This window comes from Puma concolor, chromosome D3, assembly GCF_028749965.1.
Source record: "Puma concolor isolate L17-30 chromosome D3, mPumCon1.1.hap2, whole genome shotgun sequence".
Taxonomy (NCBI): Eukaryota; Metazoa; Chordata; class Mammalia; order Carnivora; family Felidae; genus Puma; species Puma concolor.
In genome coordinates this window covers 32,651,158-32,668,116 of record NC_141678.1, presented here as the reverse complement: position 1 = coordinate 32,668,116, position 16,959 = coordinate 32,651,158, and the positions used below count along the sequence as shown (strand labels likewise).

The 16,959-nt window shown below is 45.9% G+C and overlaps 1 protein-coding gene and 1 long non-coding RNA gene across 3 annotated transcripts; one reads left to right on the top strand and one right to left on the bottom strand.

Annotated features, from left to right (window-relative positions):
* The first annotated feature begins 11 nt into the window (after window positions 1-11).
* Window positions 12-16,134, top strand: TUBB6 (tubulin beta 6 class V). 2 transcript variants are annotated; one of them, XM_086682420.1, is made up of 4 exons: window positions 12-169; window positions 553-661; window positions 2,525-2,635; window positions 14,626-16,134. In XM_086682420.1, the coding sequence occupies exons 1-4, from the start codon at window positions 113-115 to the stop codon at window positions 15,687-15,689; spliced, it is 1,341 nt and encodes a 446-aa protein (XP_086538546.1). In that variant the 5' UTR covers window positions 12-112; the 3' UTR covers window positions 15,690-16,134. The 2 variants fall into 2 exon arrangements, with proteins under 2 accessions (XP_086538546.1, XP_086538547.1); XM_086682421.1 differs by lacking the exon at window positions 12-169 and adding an exon at window positions 983-1,053 and having other exon boundaries at window positions 611-661.
* Window positions 7,123-14,554, bottom strand: LOC147575482 (uncharacterized). Its single transcript, XR_015242427.1, has 2 exons — window positions 10,645-14,554; window positions 7,123-9,459 (listed from the first exon to the last, which is right to left on the bottom strand). It is a non-coding gene; the product is annotated as an uncharacterized LOC147575482 (long non-coding RNA).
* Window positions 16,135-16,959: the final 825 nt, after the last annotated feature.

Sequence of the window (16,959 nt, the reverse complement as noted above, 5' to 3'; positions counted from 1 at the left end):
TTGGGGGGTGGAGAGCGAGAGGAGGGTCGAGTCCCGGGGAGCGCGCCGCGGGCCCGCAGTCTCCGCCGCGGTCCGAACAGCTAGTGCCCCGAGCGCAGAGCCGGCGCCCGCCATGAGGGAGATCGTGCACATCCAGGCGGGCCAGTGCGGGAACCAGATTGGCACCAAGGTGGGCCGGGCACTGGGCTTCCCTGTGGGTGGGCAAGCTGGCAGGCCTAGGGTGTCGGGGCTCGACCCCTCGGTGCCGGCGCTCCGGTGCGCACCCTCCGTGCCCCTCGGTCCTCGGAGTCCAACCCTGCCCTGCGCGGCACCCGGGAAGTGCTCGAGGAGTGGCGCGGCCGAGGAGGGGGCGTCACAGCCGGGGACCCCCTGCCCCTCACCCCATCCCCGCTCTAGCTGGGAGCGGCCGCCGGCGGCTCTGGCGCGCCTGGAATTCGGCAGCCGGGCCCCGCGCGCCCTGCCCCGCCCGGCCAGCCCTGGAGTGAGCTGCGGGGGAGGGCGCCCTAGGCTCCGGGTTCTGACCGTCTGTCCCCCTGCCTCGCCCTTCCCAAGTTTTGGGAAGTGATCAGCGATGAACACGGTATCGACCCGGCCGGAGGCTACGTGGGTGACTCGGCGCTACAACTGGAGAGAATCAACGTCTACTACAATGAGTCATCCTGTGAGTAGCGCGGCGCGGCCGGGGCCCCGCCCTTCCCCGTCGGACCCGGTGGTCCCCGCCCGGACCCTGGCGGTCCCCTGCCTGGACCCCGGCCGTCCCCTTCCCGGACCTCGGCCGTCCCCGCCCGGGCCCCGGCCGTCCCCTCCCAGACTTCGGCCGTCCCCTGCCCGGACCCCGGCCGTCCCCCGGCCATTTGCCCCTCCGATCCTGGCCATCCCCCCGGCCCCCGCCCAGGATCCTAGCCATCTCTGCCCGGACCCTCGGCCACCCCCCTCTTGGACCTCGGCCATCCCTCTCCCTGACTCGGCCTTCCTCCTCTAGGACCCCGGCCATTTCGCGTCTTCTCCGCCCGATCCCAGACTGGCTCTCTGGATGCCGCCCTCCGCGCAAGGGTAGTTTGCTCTCGGAAAATTTCCCGGGATATAGCAGGATGCCCGGTTCCTTCCTCACTCCCCATGGGGCGGGAAATCCGCCGTCAGTTTATTTCAAAAAGCCGAATTTGGCCTATCACGCGGCTCTGAACTCTTGAACCAGACAACCCGTTAGCTGGTGTTGTGAAATCACTTACTGGGTCTTGTCCGACTTTCTGTTTTGCTTTTTTCTTCAGTTTAAAATGTATCTCTTAATGGAGATTCTTGGCTAAAAATTTGAAAAGCACTCCGTTAAGTGACTCCTCTGCCCCTTTACCAACCTCCCAAAACTCTTAATGCTCCCTGGAAGCTGAAGTTCTGGGTAATTGGTGAAGTTGGGTAAAAACCGCAGGCTGTCGTTTATCCAGGGTTGGGAATCATTTCACCCTTGCCCTGGAGATCTACATATATATTGTGGCTACATGTATGCACTATTTCTGTAACAATTTTATTATAAAAGTGGAATTGTGCCCTTCACAAAACAACAAAAAATGAAGATGTTGAAAAAACACTCAGAAAATGACAGATGCTGCACTTCCATATACGTGACACATAGCCCCAGAAATAATTACTCTGGTTTTTGGAGTCATTTGCTATTTGTCCACACAAGAGCTGGGAAGAGCAGTATACATAAAGCACTGGGTTTTATTCACTCAGCAGCTGTAAGAAAAGGCCTGGATCAGCAGGACATAGAATATGAAATTTCCAGATAGCACTAAAAATTCCAGTGATACATTGCATTTCCTGTTAACCCTTAGGTCCACTTTGTTTATATCCTTGCTTCAGTGGGGTGTGTGCATTAATAGGACTGGAGTTGTAGAGCAGAGCCTATGGGCAATCATATTAACCCCATCCTCACTAGGGAACAATGTCCTGCCCAAGAGGCATGAAAATGTGCTTGCTAACAATAGGGCTGCACAGCAAATCTCATTCATTAGAGTGTCTTCCAGAAACAGCCTGTGGGCTGGCACCTGCAACAAGGTGCTCAGACTATAGCTTGGATCCATTAGTGTGTACGTACGAGGGACATGCCGAAAAGTGGAAAGAATGTCACAGCAACACAGCAGTTTGCTGCAACAGATACAGTTTATTTCCATGGAGCTAAAAAAGTAAAACCACCCAGCAGGAAAGAGGTGTCAGGGTGAAGTGGAAAATACAGAAGGCAGGAAGTCAGGAGACCGGATTTCTCATCCTGCTTATTCCTGGAACTTCCTCGCTCTGCCCATTCACGCTTGGGCCGGTTCCCTCATCTGAACAATTTAAGGTGGGAATGTGTTGTCCAAGGCCCTTCCCAGTGCTAAGATTCTGTGATTCGAAGAAAGCCGAGTCTGTCTCTAAAGAAACCCTGTTTTGTAGCACCCAGGCAGCTGTGCTGGGGGGACTTGCTGCAGGGAAGCCCATCACTCTGGAAACCAGAAAGTAACCCTTGTGGGTGGGCTTTGTTCTCTTCCAGCTCAGAAATACGTGCCCAGAGCTGCCCTGGTGGACTTGGAGCCGGGCACCATGGACAGTGTGCGGTCTGGGCCTTTTGGGCAGCTCTTCCGGCCTGACAACTTCATCTTCGGTGGGTTCCATCTTTCCTGCTTGCTTCTGCTTCTCTTTTTTTTTTTAACACCAAACTAATTTATGTGCAAGATTAAAAGCATCACGTGGCAAAGAAAAGCTTAGAATGGAAATCAACAGTCCCTAGTGTCATCATAGGGTGCCCCTTTTAATTCTTGTATTTTCTTTAGGAAAGTAATGTCTGTGTCTCTAAATGAAATTCTTATGTTGATAGTTCTTTTATTTTTAAGTTTATTTATTTATTTTGAGAGGGGCAGGGGAAAGGCAGAGAGAGAGAGAGAGAGAGATGGAGAGAATCCCAAGCAGGCTCCACACTGTCAGCGCAAAACCCGACATGGGGCTCCAACCCATGAACCATGAGATTATGACCTGAGCAGAACAAGACTCGGTCACTTAACCAACTGAGCCACCCATGTGCCCCAGCCGAAGTTACTGATTTAACAAATTTTTTAGACATTAACTTCTTTCTTCCACTTATAAATTGCTATCATAATATGACAGTGATAATTTGTTTTGGTGTGTTACTCATTTTTTAACTTCAGTGTTTTTAGACCTATATTTTTCTTCCATTTCCTATAGACATTTATTTTGCTTTCTTTCTAAAGGCTGGCACCATGTGAATTTTGCTTTGTCAGAATTGGGCAAATCCTTCCCTCCTTCTTCCACCTAAAACATGATAAGATAAAGCACCTGTCCCTCTACACACTCCTAAATAAAATTATATAACATTAAGTGAAATGATACTGTTAAGTGCTACCAGCCTCCATCACCCTGTAGCCATGGTGTTTAGAGTCCAGGTTACTTGACAAAACATTCAAAGGGGGAATTTTCAAAATATCCAAGAAGAGACAGCATCTTGAAAGATTTTATTCCACTCCTTTGTAGCAGAATCACTCTGCACCTGTTGTAAAGGTGACTCAGCAAGATGAACGTTCACAGAGTTTACGAATCCTCTGGGTATCATCTACTTCCCTGTCACGCTGACAACATACACAACCAATGAGACAGGCAAAGCTTCCGATAATAACTTCTTCAAGAGTTGGACCATAATTGACCCTAAGCAGAGACTCTTCTGGACCCTGCTGCCCAATGTGGTAGCCACTAGCCACATGTGGCTATTTAAATTAAAGTTAATAAAAAATTAAATAAAATCAATTCACTTCCTCCATTGAACTAGCTACGTTTCAAGTGCTCAATAATTACATATAGCCAGTGGCTGCCATATTGGATATGGAACAGTTCCTTCATTGTAGAAAGTTCTATTGGATAGCAGTGCTCAGGACTTAGTAGAGATACTCTACCAAATTGGGGGAGCGAAGAGAGAAAATGGAAAGACACTGTATAAACATGTGGCCATACATAGCCATTTCTATCTTGAGAGCCAAGGTAGAGGCTACAGGATGGTGGTAGATGTGAAAATCTTCCACTTGACAATTGTATTTTAATGTTAGATACCACACATTCACTTCACTTATGTTCTTTTCTCAAAAATTACCAATGTAAGAGTAAGAAATATGCCTGGAGGGAAGAATACTACTTATCAACCGATATACCTCAATCAACAAACACAATTTCAGTGCCTGTAAAAGGCAAAGTGTCTTACAAGCAAATGAGAGACTCCTAAGGCTGATCTGTGGCTTAAAGTTACTATGGTATAGAAATTAAATGTATCAAAGATCTACTTTTCAACCCCTTCTCTGGAAGGGATAGAGATAGTTTCACTGAGGGTAACAGATAATCCTTTGTCATTTAAACCCTATTTATCTAGAGTATTCTCATGCAAAGTGCTTGATACATATGATCAACATCCTAGGAATGCAAGGATGGTTCAACATTGAGAAGCCAGCTAATAGATTAAGAGAAACAACACCTTAATAGGTGCCCAAAAATATTTGATAAAACTCAGTATGTGTTCCTGACTTGTATAAGACAAAAACACTTCTGCACAAGCTGGAAATAGAAAGAATTTAAGAATTACCTACTAAGGGGCACCTGGGTGGCTCAGTCAGTTAAACGTCTGACTTCAGCTCAGGTCATGATCTTGTGGTTTGTGGGTTTGAGCCCCACATTAAGCTGTCTACTGTCTGCGTAGAGCCTGCTTTGGCTCCTCCTCCTCCCTGTCTCTCTGCCGCTCCCCACATGCTCTCTGTCAAAAATAAAGAAACATTAAAGAAAAAAGAATTATCTACCAAAATATATAACTATGCCATACTCACTGGTGAAACATTAGAAGTATTCCCAGCAAAGTCAGGTATGAGAAAAAGATGTCCACTGTCTCTTCTATATTCCATGTTTTGAAGGTTCTAGCCAGTGCATAAAGACCAGAGAAAGAAAAGAGATACAAACCATTTAAAGGAAAAGACAAAATTGTTATTTGAAGGTGGAATGATCCTCTTGGATTTTCCAGATAGGCTATCCAATGAACAGTGATTAGCATTTATAAGACCTCCGTTAAGGCAACCAGACACAAGATAAAAAGACTCAGACATTATTGCTATGAGTGACCAACTGTCCTGATTTGCCTGGGACTGGGAGGTTTCCCAGGACACTACACTTTCCAGTGTTGAAACTGGTGAAGTTCCAGGCAAACTGGGACAAATTGATCTCCTTAAAGGCAATAATCAACTGTAAAATATAATGGGAAAATACCCTCTTCACACTAGAATAAGAAAAGTTATACCTAGGGACAAAATTTACCAGTAATTGGGAATGAGGAGGAGTCATTAAAACAAGACATTTTTCTCCCAACAGACTGGCTAATAGTTTAAAATCTAACAGCTAGTGTTGGTGAAGGTGTTTGGGGGAAATGACAGTTTCAAGCATTGTCAGAGAACAACTTAATGGGTTCAGCAAATCAAGAATTTTGATTCAACAATTTCAGTTTAAGGAATTTGTCCTACAGAAATGCTTGCTCATGCATCCATGGGCGATGCATGTTGGTTTCCAGAAGAGCTGAACCCCTTTGCCCACCCCCACCCCCTTGCCCTTACCACCAGCTGGTGTCAGTCTCTGTCAGTTCAGTGGACTGCTCCCTCGGGGCCTTGTGATAAATAGACTTGGCTTGGAGAACAATATTCTGTGTGCTCGAGAGGAAATAAGGATGACTCCCCCCTGTTTGCTTAATACAGATCAGTGCCGTCTTTCACTTTCTCTTAGTAAGTGGGTCTAGATTCTTAGCAGATGTAGACTCTTTGTAAGCCCTTTGAGTGAAATTAGCCAAAAAGAGAGAGCGCTGAATGGGGACAAGGGAAACTTGGCGGCTAATTTCGGCTCTGCCACCTCTGCTGCCATCAGTCCCCTTCTCTGGGCTCCTTCAGTTTTACAGTCTGTGGAATGAAGGGCCCCCAAGCATCTGGGCCTCTGTAAGAATCTGAGGGAAGCAATAGCCTGTGCCTGCCACCTGCACAGAACTACACCCCCACAGAGAATTCTGCTCGGTTTCTTCCCTTAAAGTTTCAATTAATTTCTGGTAAGAATCTGAGAGGATAGCTAAGTTGTCTTTTTTTATTATTATTATTATTTACATTTTAGTTAACATCCTATGCAATATTGGTTCCAGGAGTGGAATTCAGTGATTCATCACTTACCTACAATACCCAGTGCTCATTACAAGTGCCTCCTTAGTACCCATCACCCATCTAGCCCATCCTCCACCCCTCCCTCTATCAATCCACAGTTTATTCTCTATTGTTAAGAGTCTCTTGTGGCTTGTTTCCCTCTCTTCTCTTACTCCCTTCCCATATGTTCATCTGTTTTTTTCTTAAATTCCACATATGAGTGAAATCATATGGTGTCTTTCTCTGATTGACTTACCTCACTTAGCATGATGCATTCTAGTTCCAACCACGTCATTGCAAATGGCAAGGTGTGTGTGTGTGTGTGTGTGTGTGTGTGTGTGTGTAAAGAAGATGTGGAATATGTAATATATTCAGGAGGATAGCTAAGGTTTCTCAAACCTGAATTACAGTTGGCTGAATCTGCCTCAGTCTCAGTAAGTGTTACCACACAAAATTAATAGAATTCATCAAGAAAAGTATATAGTTGACCCTTGAAAAATGCAGAGGTTAAGGGGTGCTGACACCCTGCATGTCAAAAGTTTACTTACAATTTTTGACTCTCCCCAAACTTAACTACGGTTGACTGGAAGTCTCAGCGACTATATAAGCAGTCGATTAACACATATTTTGTAAGTTGTGTGTATTCTGTAGTGTATTTTTACAATAAAGTAAGCTAGAGAAAAGAAAATGTTATTAAGAAAATCATAAGGAAGAGGGGCGCCTGGGTGCCTTAGTCGGTTAAGCATCCGACTTCCGCTCAGGTCATGATCTCGTGGTCTGTGAGTTCGAGCTCCGCATCAGGCTCTGTGCTGACAGCTCAGAGCCTGGAGCCTGTTTCAGATTCTGTGTCTCCCTCTCTCTCTGACCCTCCCCCATTCATGCTCTGTCTCTGTCTCAAAAATAAATAAACGTTAAAAAAAATTTTTAAAAAAAATCATAAGGAAGAGAAAATACTTTTACAGTACTGTACTTATGTATCAAAAAGAACCTGTGCATAAGTGGACCCATGCAGTTCAAGCCTGTGTAGTTCAAGGGTCACCTGTACTACTTTTTTGATGGGCAGTACATGGTAGGAAATTCAAAAGAACTGAAGGCATATACAGTGGAAAGCTTGTCCCTCACTCCTCTGTCCACTTAGTTCCCTCCCAGGAGGCTGGCTCCTGTTGCTGACCTCGGAGGTGCCCTTCCTGAAGCTTGTGCACAGTAGAAGCAAATACATGAGTCTGTGAGTCTGAATATGTAAAAATATGGTAAAGTTTTATTTATGTAAAATGCATGGCTTTCCTGCTTCTAGGAAGGATATGAAACCGCATAAAGACAGCTTTAAAATGTGACCAGTTATTTATTTTCTACCATTTATTTATTTTTGAGAGACAGAGTGCGAGTGGAGGAGGGGCAGAGAGAGGGAGACACAGAATCTGAAGCAGCTCCAGGCTCTGAGCTGTCAGCAAAGAGCCCGAGGTGGGGCTCGAACTCACATACCGCAAGATCATGACCTGAGCTAAAGTCAGATGCTTAACCAACTGAGCCATCCAGGTGCCCCAAAGTGTGGCCATTTAAAACACAGAGTGAACTGTGAGAATTCATTCACTTGCGGCTGAGAATTCATTTAAGCTATAGGTTTCTGGCAACTAAATTCAAAACAGGAAGCCCAGTAAAGGACACGGTGGTCGTCATCATAAAAGGGAATATACCACTCTTTTAAAAAGGAGATCCCCCTTCTTTCTACATTATTTGTATTTGGTTTTTTTTTTTCATTTTTACTTTGCCTTTTTCAACGAAAGCTAATAAAGAACCACATTATTAAAAACCAAGAACTAGAGTAAAAAAATCATAAACTTTTATGATTTTAAAATCGATAATTTTTAATAGTTACATAATGTGTAATTATTTTATAATGGCCAATAATCAGGGAGTCACTTCTTACCTAATTTTGCTCTAAGAAAGAATATAGTAAGGGGCTTGGGTGGCTCAGTCGGTTGAGTGTCCGACTTCAGCTCAGGTCATGATCTCACAGATTGTGGATTCGGGCCCGCATCAGGCTCTGTGCTGACAGCTCAGAGCCTGGAACCTGCTTTGGATTCTTTGTCTCCTTCTCTCTCTGCCCCTTCCCTGCTCACACACTCTGTCTCTCAAAAATAAATAAAATGTTAAAGAAAGGAAGAATATAGTATTCTGGCTCAGTCAGTGGAGCATGCGACTTTTGATCTCAGGGTAGCGAGTTCAAGGCCTGCCTTGGATGTAGAATTTAAAAAAAAAAAAAAAAGAAAGAATATAGTAATATAGAATCTGGATATTTGCATCTTGGTTCACATAAATTGGTCTGTGTTTCTAACTCTGATCACAGAATAGATCCTCAAAAGTAAAGTTATTGGGTCAGAGCCTATTTGAACATATTTAAGCCCATTATATATATTGCTTTAAATGGGTTAATGCCACTAGCAGTGTTTGAGGGCACAATTTTTGCTCTGCTTTTGCCTGAGAAATGTATCAACTGAGGGTCTCTGAGCAATATAATTGAAACTGCTTTATAGGAAATGGAAAAAGATCTCTGAATTTGGAGAGTCTGTATAAATTGCACAGATTGTCAGTTTAAGAAAAGAGAAACACTCACGTAAACAGGACTGATACATAAAGAAACCTGAAAACCCAATATTAAAATACAACTCAGTAAACCCTGTTCCCATAGGGAGGGGCGGTTAGCTGAAACACACACACACACACACACACACACACACACACACGCACGCACACCTTATTGCTTCTTGAGGGAAAATAGAAAAAAATTATCCAGTTTTACATTGTTTAAGATGTCAAACTTATACTTGTTACATTGGGCTTTGTGTAACATTGGTATGTTTTATTTCTTAAAATGGGTGGTGTAGGTATTTATTATGCTTCATAAGCTTTTACATGCCTTAAGTCTGTCATGAGAAAAATGTTGGCATGGATGAGGCATGGCTCTTGTTTATGCACTTTCTGGAGGTTTCTGATAGGACTCAGGAGACCAACCACCTCCTCTGGCTCACTTGCCCCCCACCCAACCCAGATGTCCGGTCAGGGTCAGGCCTCCCTTTGGCCATCACTCCCGTGCAGCCAGGACCTGTTGAACTTTTAGAGTCCTTATGAAACTGATTCAAACTATTGAAGTCGTGGGAAGCTGGTTTCTCATGGCAGCAGCTTCAGTGATCGTGGAGGTTTTCTTTGGCCTAATGTATTTGAACTGAAGACTGAGAGAGAATAAGAAGGTCTGGTCTTGTCTTTCTAGCTGTCAGTAAGTGGGACAAAAAAGATTAAGAACAAATTAACACAGACCTACGATGACCAGCTAATGATCTAATTCACTGTCCTTACAAACCTTCAAGAATGTTAGAAATGACATTTTGCATTTAAATTGTCTCCAGGATTGTTTGATATCTTTGCTTCTTTGTTAGAATATGCATCCTTCATTTTGATTCAGAATATTTAAAAATTTTTAAGATCGTACTGCTGTGAAATAGCTTTTATAGTAATTTTTAAAGCTGACACTATTTTTACTTCAGAATTGTGAGTTTTTTAAATGAATGTTCTTATTTTGTTAAAATGGCACATTCGTTAGGAGGAATGGAGAAGTGTCCCCAACGTATAAACACACTATGCTGTTTGGCAAAATAGTTGTTTTTAAGTCACCCTCCAGTTAATAAAAGAGGTAGAATTGTCTTTGGGAAATGGCTCATCCCCCATTAGCTTTAGAGCTCATTTTTTCAGAGCTGGCAAATTACAGTAAACCAATGTCATTCCATTTCTAGGTATAGATGAAGTGTTGTTGTTTTTTTAATTTCTATTTATTTTGGGGTGGTTTTAAAAAAACAGACTTGAAGTAATATATAACTTTGAAAGTGAAAGTTATCTGCATTTAAGTTTTGCACATGAATATACTTGACAAAAACAAACCCTTTTTCTTAATGAATCACTGGTCATATTAGCGGTCATGCCCAGGGACAGTGAGAGAGAGTTTTGTGGGAGAAAATGGAGTAACAGAAAGCCTCTTTCTGCACATGTAACTTTCCCTTCCAGATTCGGGGTTAGAGGGCTTCAGGGAGCACTTGATCCCTCACCCAGTGTGAGCAGGAGGTAAACCAGAGGGTAGACTCAGAAAGCCCTGGGGACCTGTTGCCACCTGCCTGCAGCCTTGTGTTCTACGGTCCCGAGCCACTGATTAATGTCACAACATCTCATTACAGAACATGTTCAACTCATGACCCCCAAATATTTGGGAACATCTGTTGCTACGAGACAGTGGCAAAATATTTTCAGAAGTCACTAGCTTCTTTTTTGTCAAGAGCAGAGAAAACCTTGTGGCTAATCATGCTGTAAATACTGAGGAAGCCAAGTGAGCTGTGTGAGCTGGACGAGGAGTCAAGTTCAGGGAGCTTGACTTGCTGTGATTGCACGTCTGCCTGCAGCCACCTACCTGCTGCCGATTGCTGGTTTCTACTCTGTTTTAATGAAATCATCTCCAGCAATTTGACAATTGCACTCATGTTCTTTCCTTCGTGAAGGTGCGCCAGTCCTAGACTGAGCTCCATGGACGAGCATGGGTCCCCGCCCTTGTTCTTCCTGGTTCCTCTGGTGCGTCTGGCCGGACTGCTGCCTGCTAGCTTGGGTGGGGAAAGGTGGACAGCAGTTAGTGGGGGCGCAGGAAGGCAACGACCATTTTTGAGCCAGCTGGGCAGGAAAACAGACAATCTGTGTTTGTAAGAGAGAACGCAGTTGCCTCCTGGACGAGGAAGTGGCCACCAGGAGGGCTGAGGTGGCCGGTGCTCTTGGGATGAGCTGCAAGCATGGAGGGGCTTGCCCCGTGCCCGTGGGGCACATGGAACATGGTGCTGCCATGCCTGTCATCTTGGTGCCTTTGACCAGCCAGACAGGGCAAAGGCAACAGGAGTGAGTGGCTGATCTCCCTTATGAGGTGGGGCCGAGACAGACGAGCAAGGGGCCACCTGCGCCTCCTTCTGATGGGCAGTCCTGCCCTCCTGGACACATCGCTACTTAATATTGAAATGTGTTTCATGTTTTCGACACAAAGTTAAAACTGCACAGTTTCCTCTTCAAATACACAGGGGTGTAGGGTAAAACTGGATCCCCCTCATCCCTAGTGCCGGTGACCCTGAGATTTTATTCCCCGGGGCTAACTAGTGCTGTACACGGTGCAGATGTGTCCCACCTGACCTTTTCCCACATACACATGCACACACACGTGCACATGCGCACACACACACACAGGCAGTTGATTTGGTTTTCAGAAAATGGGATCATGCTACTCATACCATTTTGCAGCTTTTTAAGGAGTTCATTAACATAACGGGGACATTCCCTGTGACTGTCACCGTGCCTTTCTGCTGCATGGGTGTCCTCATGTAGTAATCCCCCCACTTACTGCTGTTTTTAAAACTCCCCGTAAAGGCACATTTTCATATTTTAATTTTCTCTCAATTATCATAAGAGACGTGTTTGTTTCGTTAAATTTTTATAAGCAATATGAATGTGGAAAGTTCACTCTCCTATTATCCCATCCTTCAGAGACAACCACAGTTACTGGGTCGCTGTGTATTTCTTCAATTTATTTCCTAAATGCAACTTTAAATGTTCTAATAAAGTCTAAAATATTCATTTTGCTAGCTAGGTAAAACATCTGCTTGGCCCAGGACTCAAAGGGAGCAAAAGGGCGCACAGTGAAAACGTGGTCTCATTCCGACCCCGAGCTGGTGCCCACCCAGGCTCCTTTCCAGAGGCAGCACTCCAGGATTTGTGCAGTCACTCTGTGCCTATAGCAGCAGATACATACCTGTTACACGCATACAATGACAGCCAACTGCATACACCATTTGGTACTTCGGGGTTCTTTTTTTCCTCCTTAGCAATATACGCAGGACTAGGGCTGATGGCTGATTGTATTCTGTCACATAGATACCTGTCACATAGATACCATCATTGATTTACATCCTCTGTTAAAAGGTATTTCGGTTGTTTCCTTTTTTCTTTACTATTGCAAACTGCTCCTTGGCAAGTACTTGTCTGCATGCCATTTTCCAGGTGTGTGGGTGGATCTGTCCAGGCAAATTTGTAGAAATAAAATTGCTGAGTCTAAGGGGACTAATTCTGATACATATGCTAAACTGTTCTCCATAGAGGGTAGTCCCTGTTATGCCTCTCCGCAGTCTGGCAGTGTGGAGGGGCCTTCCCCCAACTCTGGCCAACAGTATCAGCAAGCTTTTTGATCAGTTTCAGCTTCACAGGGAAGAAACTGAATCTCCTTGTTTTCATGTGCATTCCCCTTGTGAGGAATACATCAGATATTTAAGTTTTTTGAATTTCCTTCCCTGTGAACTGTTTCTGTCCTTTGCCCATCTTCCTAAAAGTTTTTCCTTACTGATCTGTAGGCCTTCTTTAGATATTTAAGGCGGGTGTCTCTCTGTATGTGATACAAGTCACTGGTAGTCAACACATTTTAAACTTACTTAAGAATCACAGGATTTGGGTTGTTTTTCTTGTTTTACAGACGTCCACTTAACACCCACAGTGTTTAGCACTGATAGAAGCTGTGGAAACCGCAAGGAAATTTGCGATAAGACTCATTCCTCCAAAAGTAGGCCCTTGTGTAAGGCCACGCCCACAGTACACTGCAGAATCCAGGGAGGCTGGCAGCAGACCTCAGTGAGAGGGCCCTCGCCCCACAGTGCGTGAGTGCCTCCAAAGTGCCTGCATGTCTCACCTGACGCAGCACTGGGCTGCTCCCGGGAGGCAGCCTACGTGGTGTCACTGCTGCCCGGCTCAGCTCCCCACTGGTGTCTCTGGCGTCAGGTATGGACCTGCCCACCCGGAGCACAGAAGCTGGTCTCTGGACGGTGGTGGTCGATTGTTGCCACCAGCTGGGTAGAGACAAAAATCAAGTGAACATCTTTGGAATAAGTGGGCAGAGGTCCATACGGTGTGATTCCTGCGCTGGCTTAGCTCGGAGCGGAAGGACAAACAGGCCTTGGTATCTCTTCTTCCTCTCATTTTCTGTGTCCACTTGACACAATCCAATCACCTGCCAGCTCCCATGGCACATCGTGGTCCTTTTCAGAAATTCCGTACGTAGGGAAAGTTTGATAAGGATGCTAACAAATTTGTTTTTAAATTTTTTATACATGATCCTTTTCAAAACTAGATTTGAATACACCTGCTTACTAAATACACAAAACGCTTTTTAATAACCTTCCTTGCTTCTTAAATAACTTTTAATTTTAGCTATATATTACATTGCCTTGTTACCAGTTAAAATAATGAGAAACAGCAGTGCCTTGTTTCTATAGTTTATTATTAAATAGTTCTAGGGGTGCCTCGGTAGCTCAGTCAGTTAAGCGACTGACTCTTGATTTCTGCCCGGGTCATGACTGCACAGTCGTGGGATCGAGCCCCATATGGGGCTCGTGCTGGGCATGAATGCTGCTTGGGATTCTCTCTTCCCCTCTCCCTCCGCCCCTCCCCACCTTGCGTGTTCTCTCTAAAAAAATTTTTTTTTAAATAAAATTGATAATATCTCTCACCATCCATCAGAGGAGTAAAACCAGGCATGGAGGTGGGGGAAAGGGACCACATTCATCATGAGCCTGAGGAGTCAGCACCAAGCACTGACTTGACTACTTTTCATAATTTACCCTACAGTGTGCCCTAGAATTTAGTTCTCAGTGGTTTGTCTAATAATTCTTTTTTTTTCTGTTTTCTCTTTTTTAATAAGGTAACTAGTTCTAAATATGGTGGCCTGGAGGTCCCATAGAAAAAAGCAAGTGGGGTGTTAACAGTATGTATAACGGCGTATTTACAGGGTAGTAACATGCGGATTTTTTTTTTCTAATAATTCTTGAAGTGAGTATTAATGTATTGATTTAGATTGAAAAAGTCTTATAATTTTTTTTTTTCAGAAAGTGAGTCCAGTTTGGATGATTGCTCTGATAATTAGGACTGCCCTTGCCAGTCAGAGTATATGGCTTGTATTTTTTATAACCCGAATAAGCTAAACTCCAACCTAAAAATTCTTTCCAGTGAAAATATATATAAAACATTTAATTGAGAAACTGTATTGGCAAAGTTGTATTGGAATATTTCCATTTTCCCAACTCGATCCAAGTACATTGGATTAAGGAAAGTGCCTTTAAGTAAAATGGTCTCCGCCTGTGGTAAGCCCTGGTGGTAAAGCCTTTTGGTATCTGCCAGAAACAGAAGAGAATGAACCAACGCAGGTTGTTTGCAGCGCTGCTTTCCACGGAATTGAGTTTGGGGCTGAAAGAGGTGTTTTTCCCCCGACCGTCTTAAAAGTGTGAACAACAGCATCACCACCCCGACCCCCCACCCCCACCCCCCCGTGCAGCCCTACTGAAATTGTGTGCCACTCTCTTGTGCTTTGTCCCAGGACAAACGGGCGCGGGCAACAACTGGGCGAAGGGGCACTACACGGAAGGTGCCGAGCTGGTGGATTCGGTGCTCGACGTGGTGAGGAAGGAGTGCGAGCACTGCGACTGCCTGCAGGGCTTCCAGCTCACGCACTCGCTGGGCGGGGGCACGGGCTCCGGCATGGGCACGCTGCTCATCAGCAAGATCCGCGAGGAGTACCCCGACAGGATCATGAACACCTTCAGCGTCATGCCCTCGCCCAAGGTGTCGGACACGGTGGTGGAGCCCTACAACGCCACCCTGTCGGTGCACCAGCTGGTGGAGAACACGGACGAGACGTACTGCATCGACAACGAGGCCCTCTACGACATCTGCTTCCGCACGCTCAAGCTGACCACGCCCACCTACGGCGACCTCAACCACCTGGTGTCGGCCACCATGAGCGGCGTCACCACGTCCCTGCGCTTCCCCGGCCAGCTCAACGCCGACCTGCGCAAGCTGGCCGTGAACATGGTGCCCTTCCCGCGCCTGCACTTCTTCATGCCCGGCTTCGCGCCGCTCACGGCCCGCGGCAGCCAGCAGTACCGCGCGCTCACCGTGCCCGAACTGACGCAGCAGATGTTCGACGCCAAGAACATGATGGCGGCGTGCGACCCGCGCCACGGCCGCTACCTGACCGTGGCCACCGTCTTCCGGGGCCCCATGTCCATGAAGGAGGTGGACGAGCAGATGCTGGCCATCCAGAACAAGAACAGCAGCTACTTCGTCGAGTGGATCCCCAATAACGTCAAGGTGGCCGTGTGCGACATCCCGCCGCGCGGCCTCAAGATGGCCTCCACCTTCATCGGCAACAGCACTGCCATCCAGGAGCTGTTCAAGCGCATCTCGGAGCAGTTTTCCGCCATGTTCCGGCGCAAGGCTTTCCTGCACTGGTTCACGGGAGAGGGCATGGATGAGATGGAGTTCACAGAAGCAGAGAGCAACATGAACGACCTGGTGTCCGAGTACCAGCAGTATCAAGAAGCCACGGCCAATGATGGTGAGGAAGCTTTTGAAGACGATGAGGAGGAGATCAATGAATAGAGGCGCCTCCCTGTCTCGGATACCACAGTTCAGATGTTCTTCCTTTAACTCCAGAGCATTGTGACCCTAACGGCCGCCACATGGTGCTCTGCTCTGTGTGGGTCCAGGCCCTTCACCAGTGCTACAGAATTGCACTATCAGCCCTCTGGAATGAAGTAAGTACATCAGAATAGCAGAGAATTGGCAGGCCTACCCAATCAAGAGATCAGACGACAGATTTTCTACTGGAAGACTTGAAACAATGAACGGGCCATCGATGAAGGGCTAAATGACTTGACCTCGCCTTCTGTTTAGTGTTCGACCATGCTGAGAATTAGCAAGGAAGCCAGAAACCCTGTTTTTCATCCTTTGTGATGAAACCTAAAGCTGTGCAGTGTTGCCTTATATTGAGAATGCAGTATGGAACTTTAAAACAACCTATTCGTAATAAAACACTAAAATTGTTTCTTTGCCTCTTCCAGCCTCTGTTTCCAGTAGATTTGTTACTTTGTGTTGTTATAAGGGTTACTTGGGTACCCTGTCTCTTCCTGGGGTGAAGTGCCTCTGCCACTAAGTGAATGAACTCAGAGGAAAGACTTTCCTTGAACTGCAGGCTTTTTAAGGGTGGCAGCATAAAAGCAGCACACACACAAATAAAAGCCCATCATCCCCATTCGCAACCAGCACTTAGACCTCCCACAGAATCTTTCACCTCCCTGTGTCATGTCCTGGTCAGTCCCAACCTTCCCTAATAGCTGGGCTAAGATTTGCCAGAGGAGCTACAGAAAATGACCTGCCAGCTTCCAGCCAAAGCCAGGGGGATGTGCAAGCTCTTGGTGGGTGAGGGGGCACCAGGCAGGGCCAGCTTTGAGAGCTGTGTGCTTCCTTCCAGGAGCACTCAGGGCCAGGGCAGAGACTGAGGGCTGTTTTCTGTATAACAGATCACCACCTTACAGTTTCTAAAACTTGACACAACTTCTGTAAGAGGTCTTGTAAAGCCAGACTCCACAGGACATGACCAGGCTAGTCCTACTAATTAGCAGACATCGCTGTTCACCTTTGTCTCTGGTTTCTTTCTTTCAGCCCCTTTGAAGTTAGCTGTGAACATGTGACTTTGCTTTAGCCAAAAGAATGTGAGTGGCATCTCACTCCAGGTGCAAGTGTCTAAATGCTAGTGCTTGACCCTTAACTCTGCCTCTGCCGGATTCCTCCATCAGTCTGGGCCTTAGTCACCGCGGAGCACAGCCCTCTTGTCCTTGTCAGACAAGGAGCGAGAAAGAACTGTTATTTG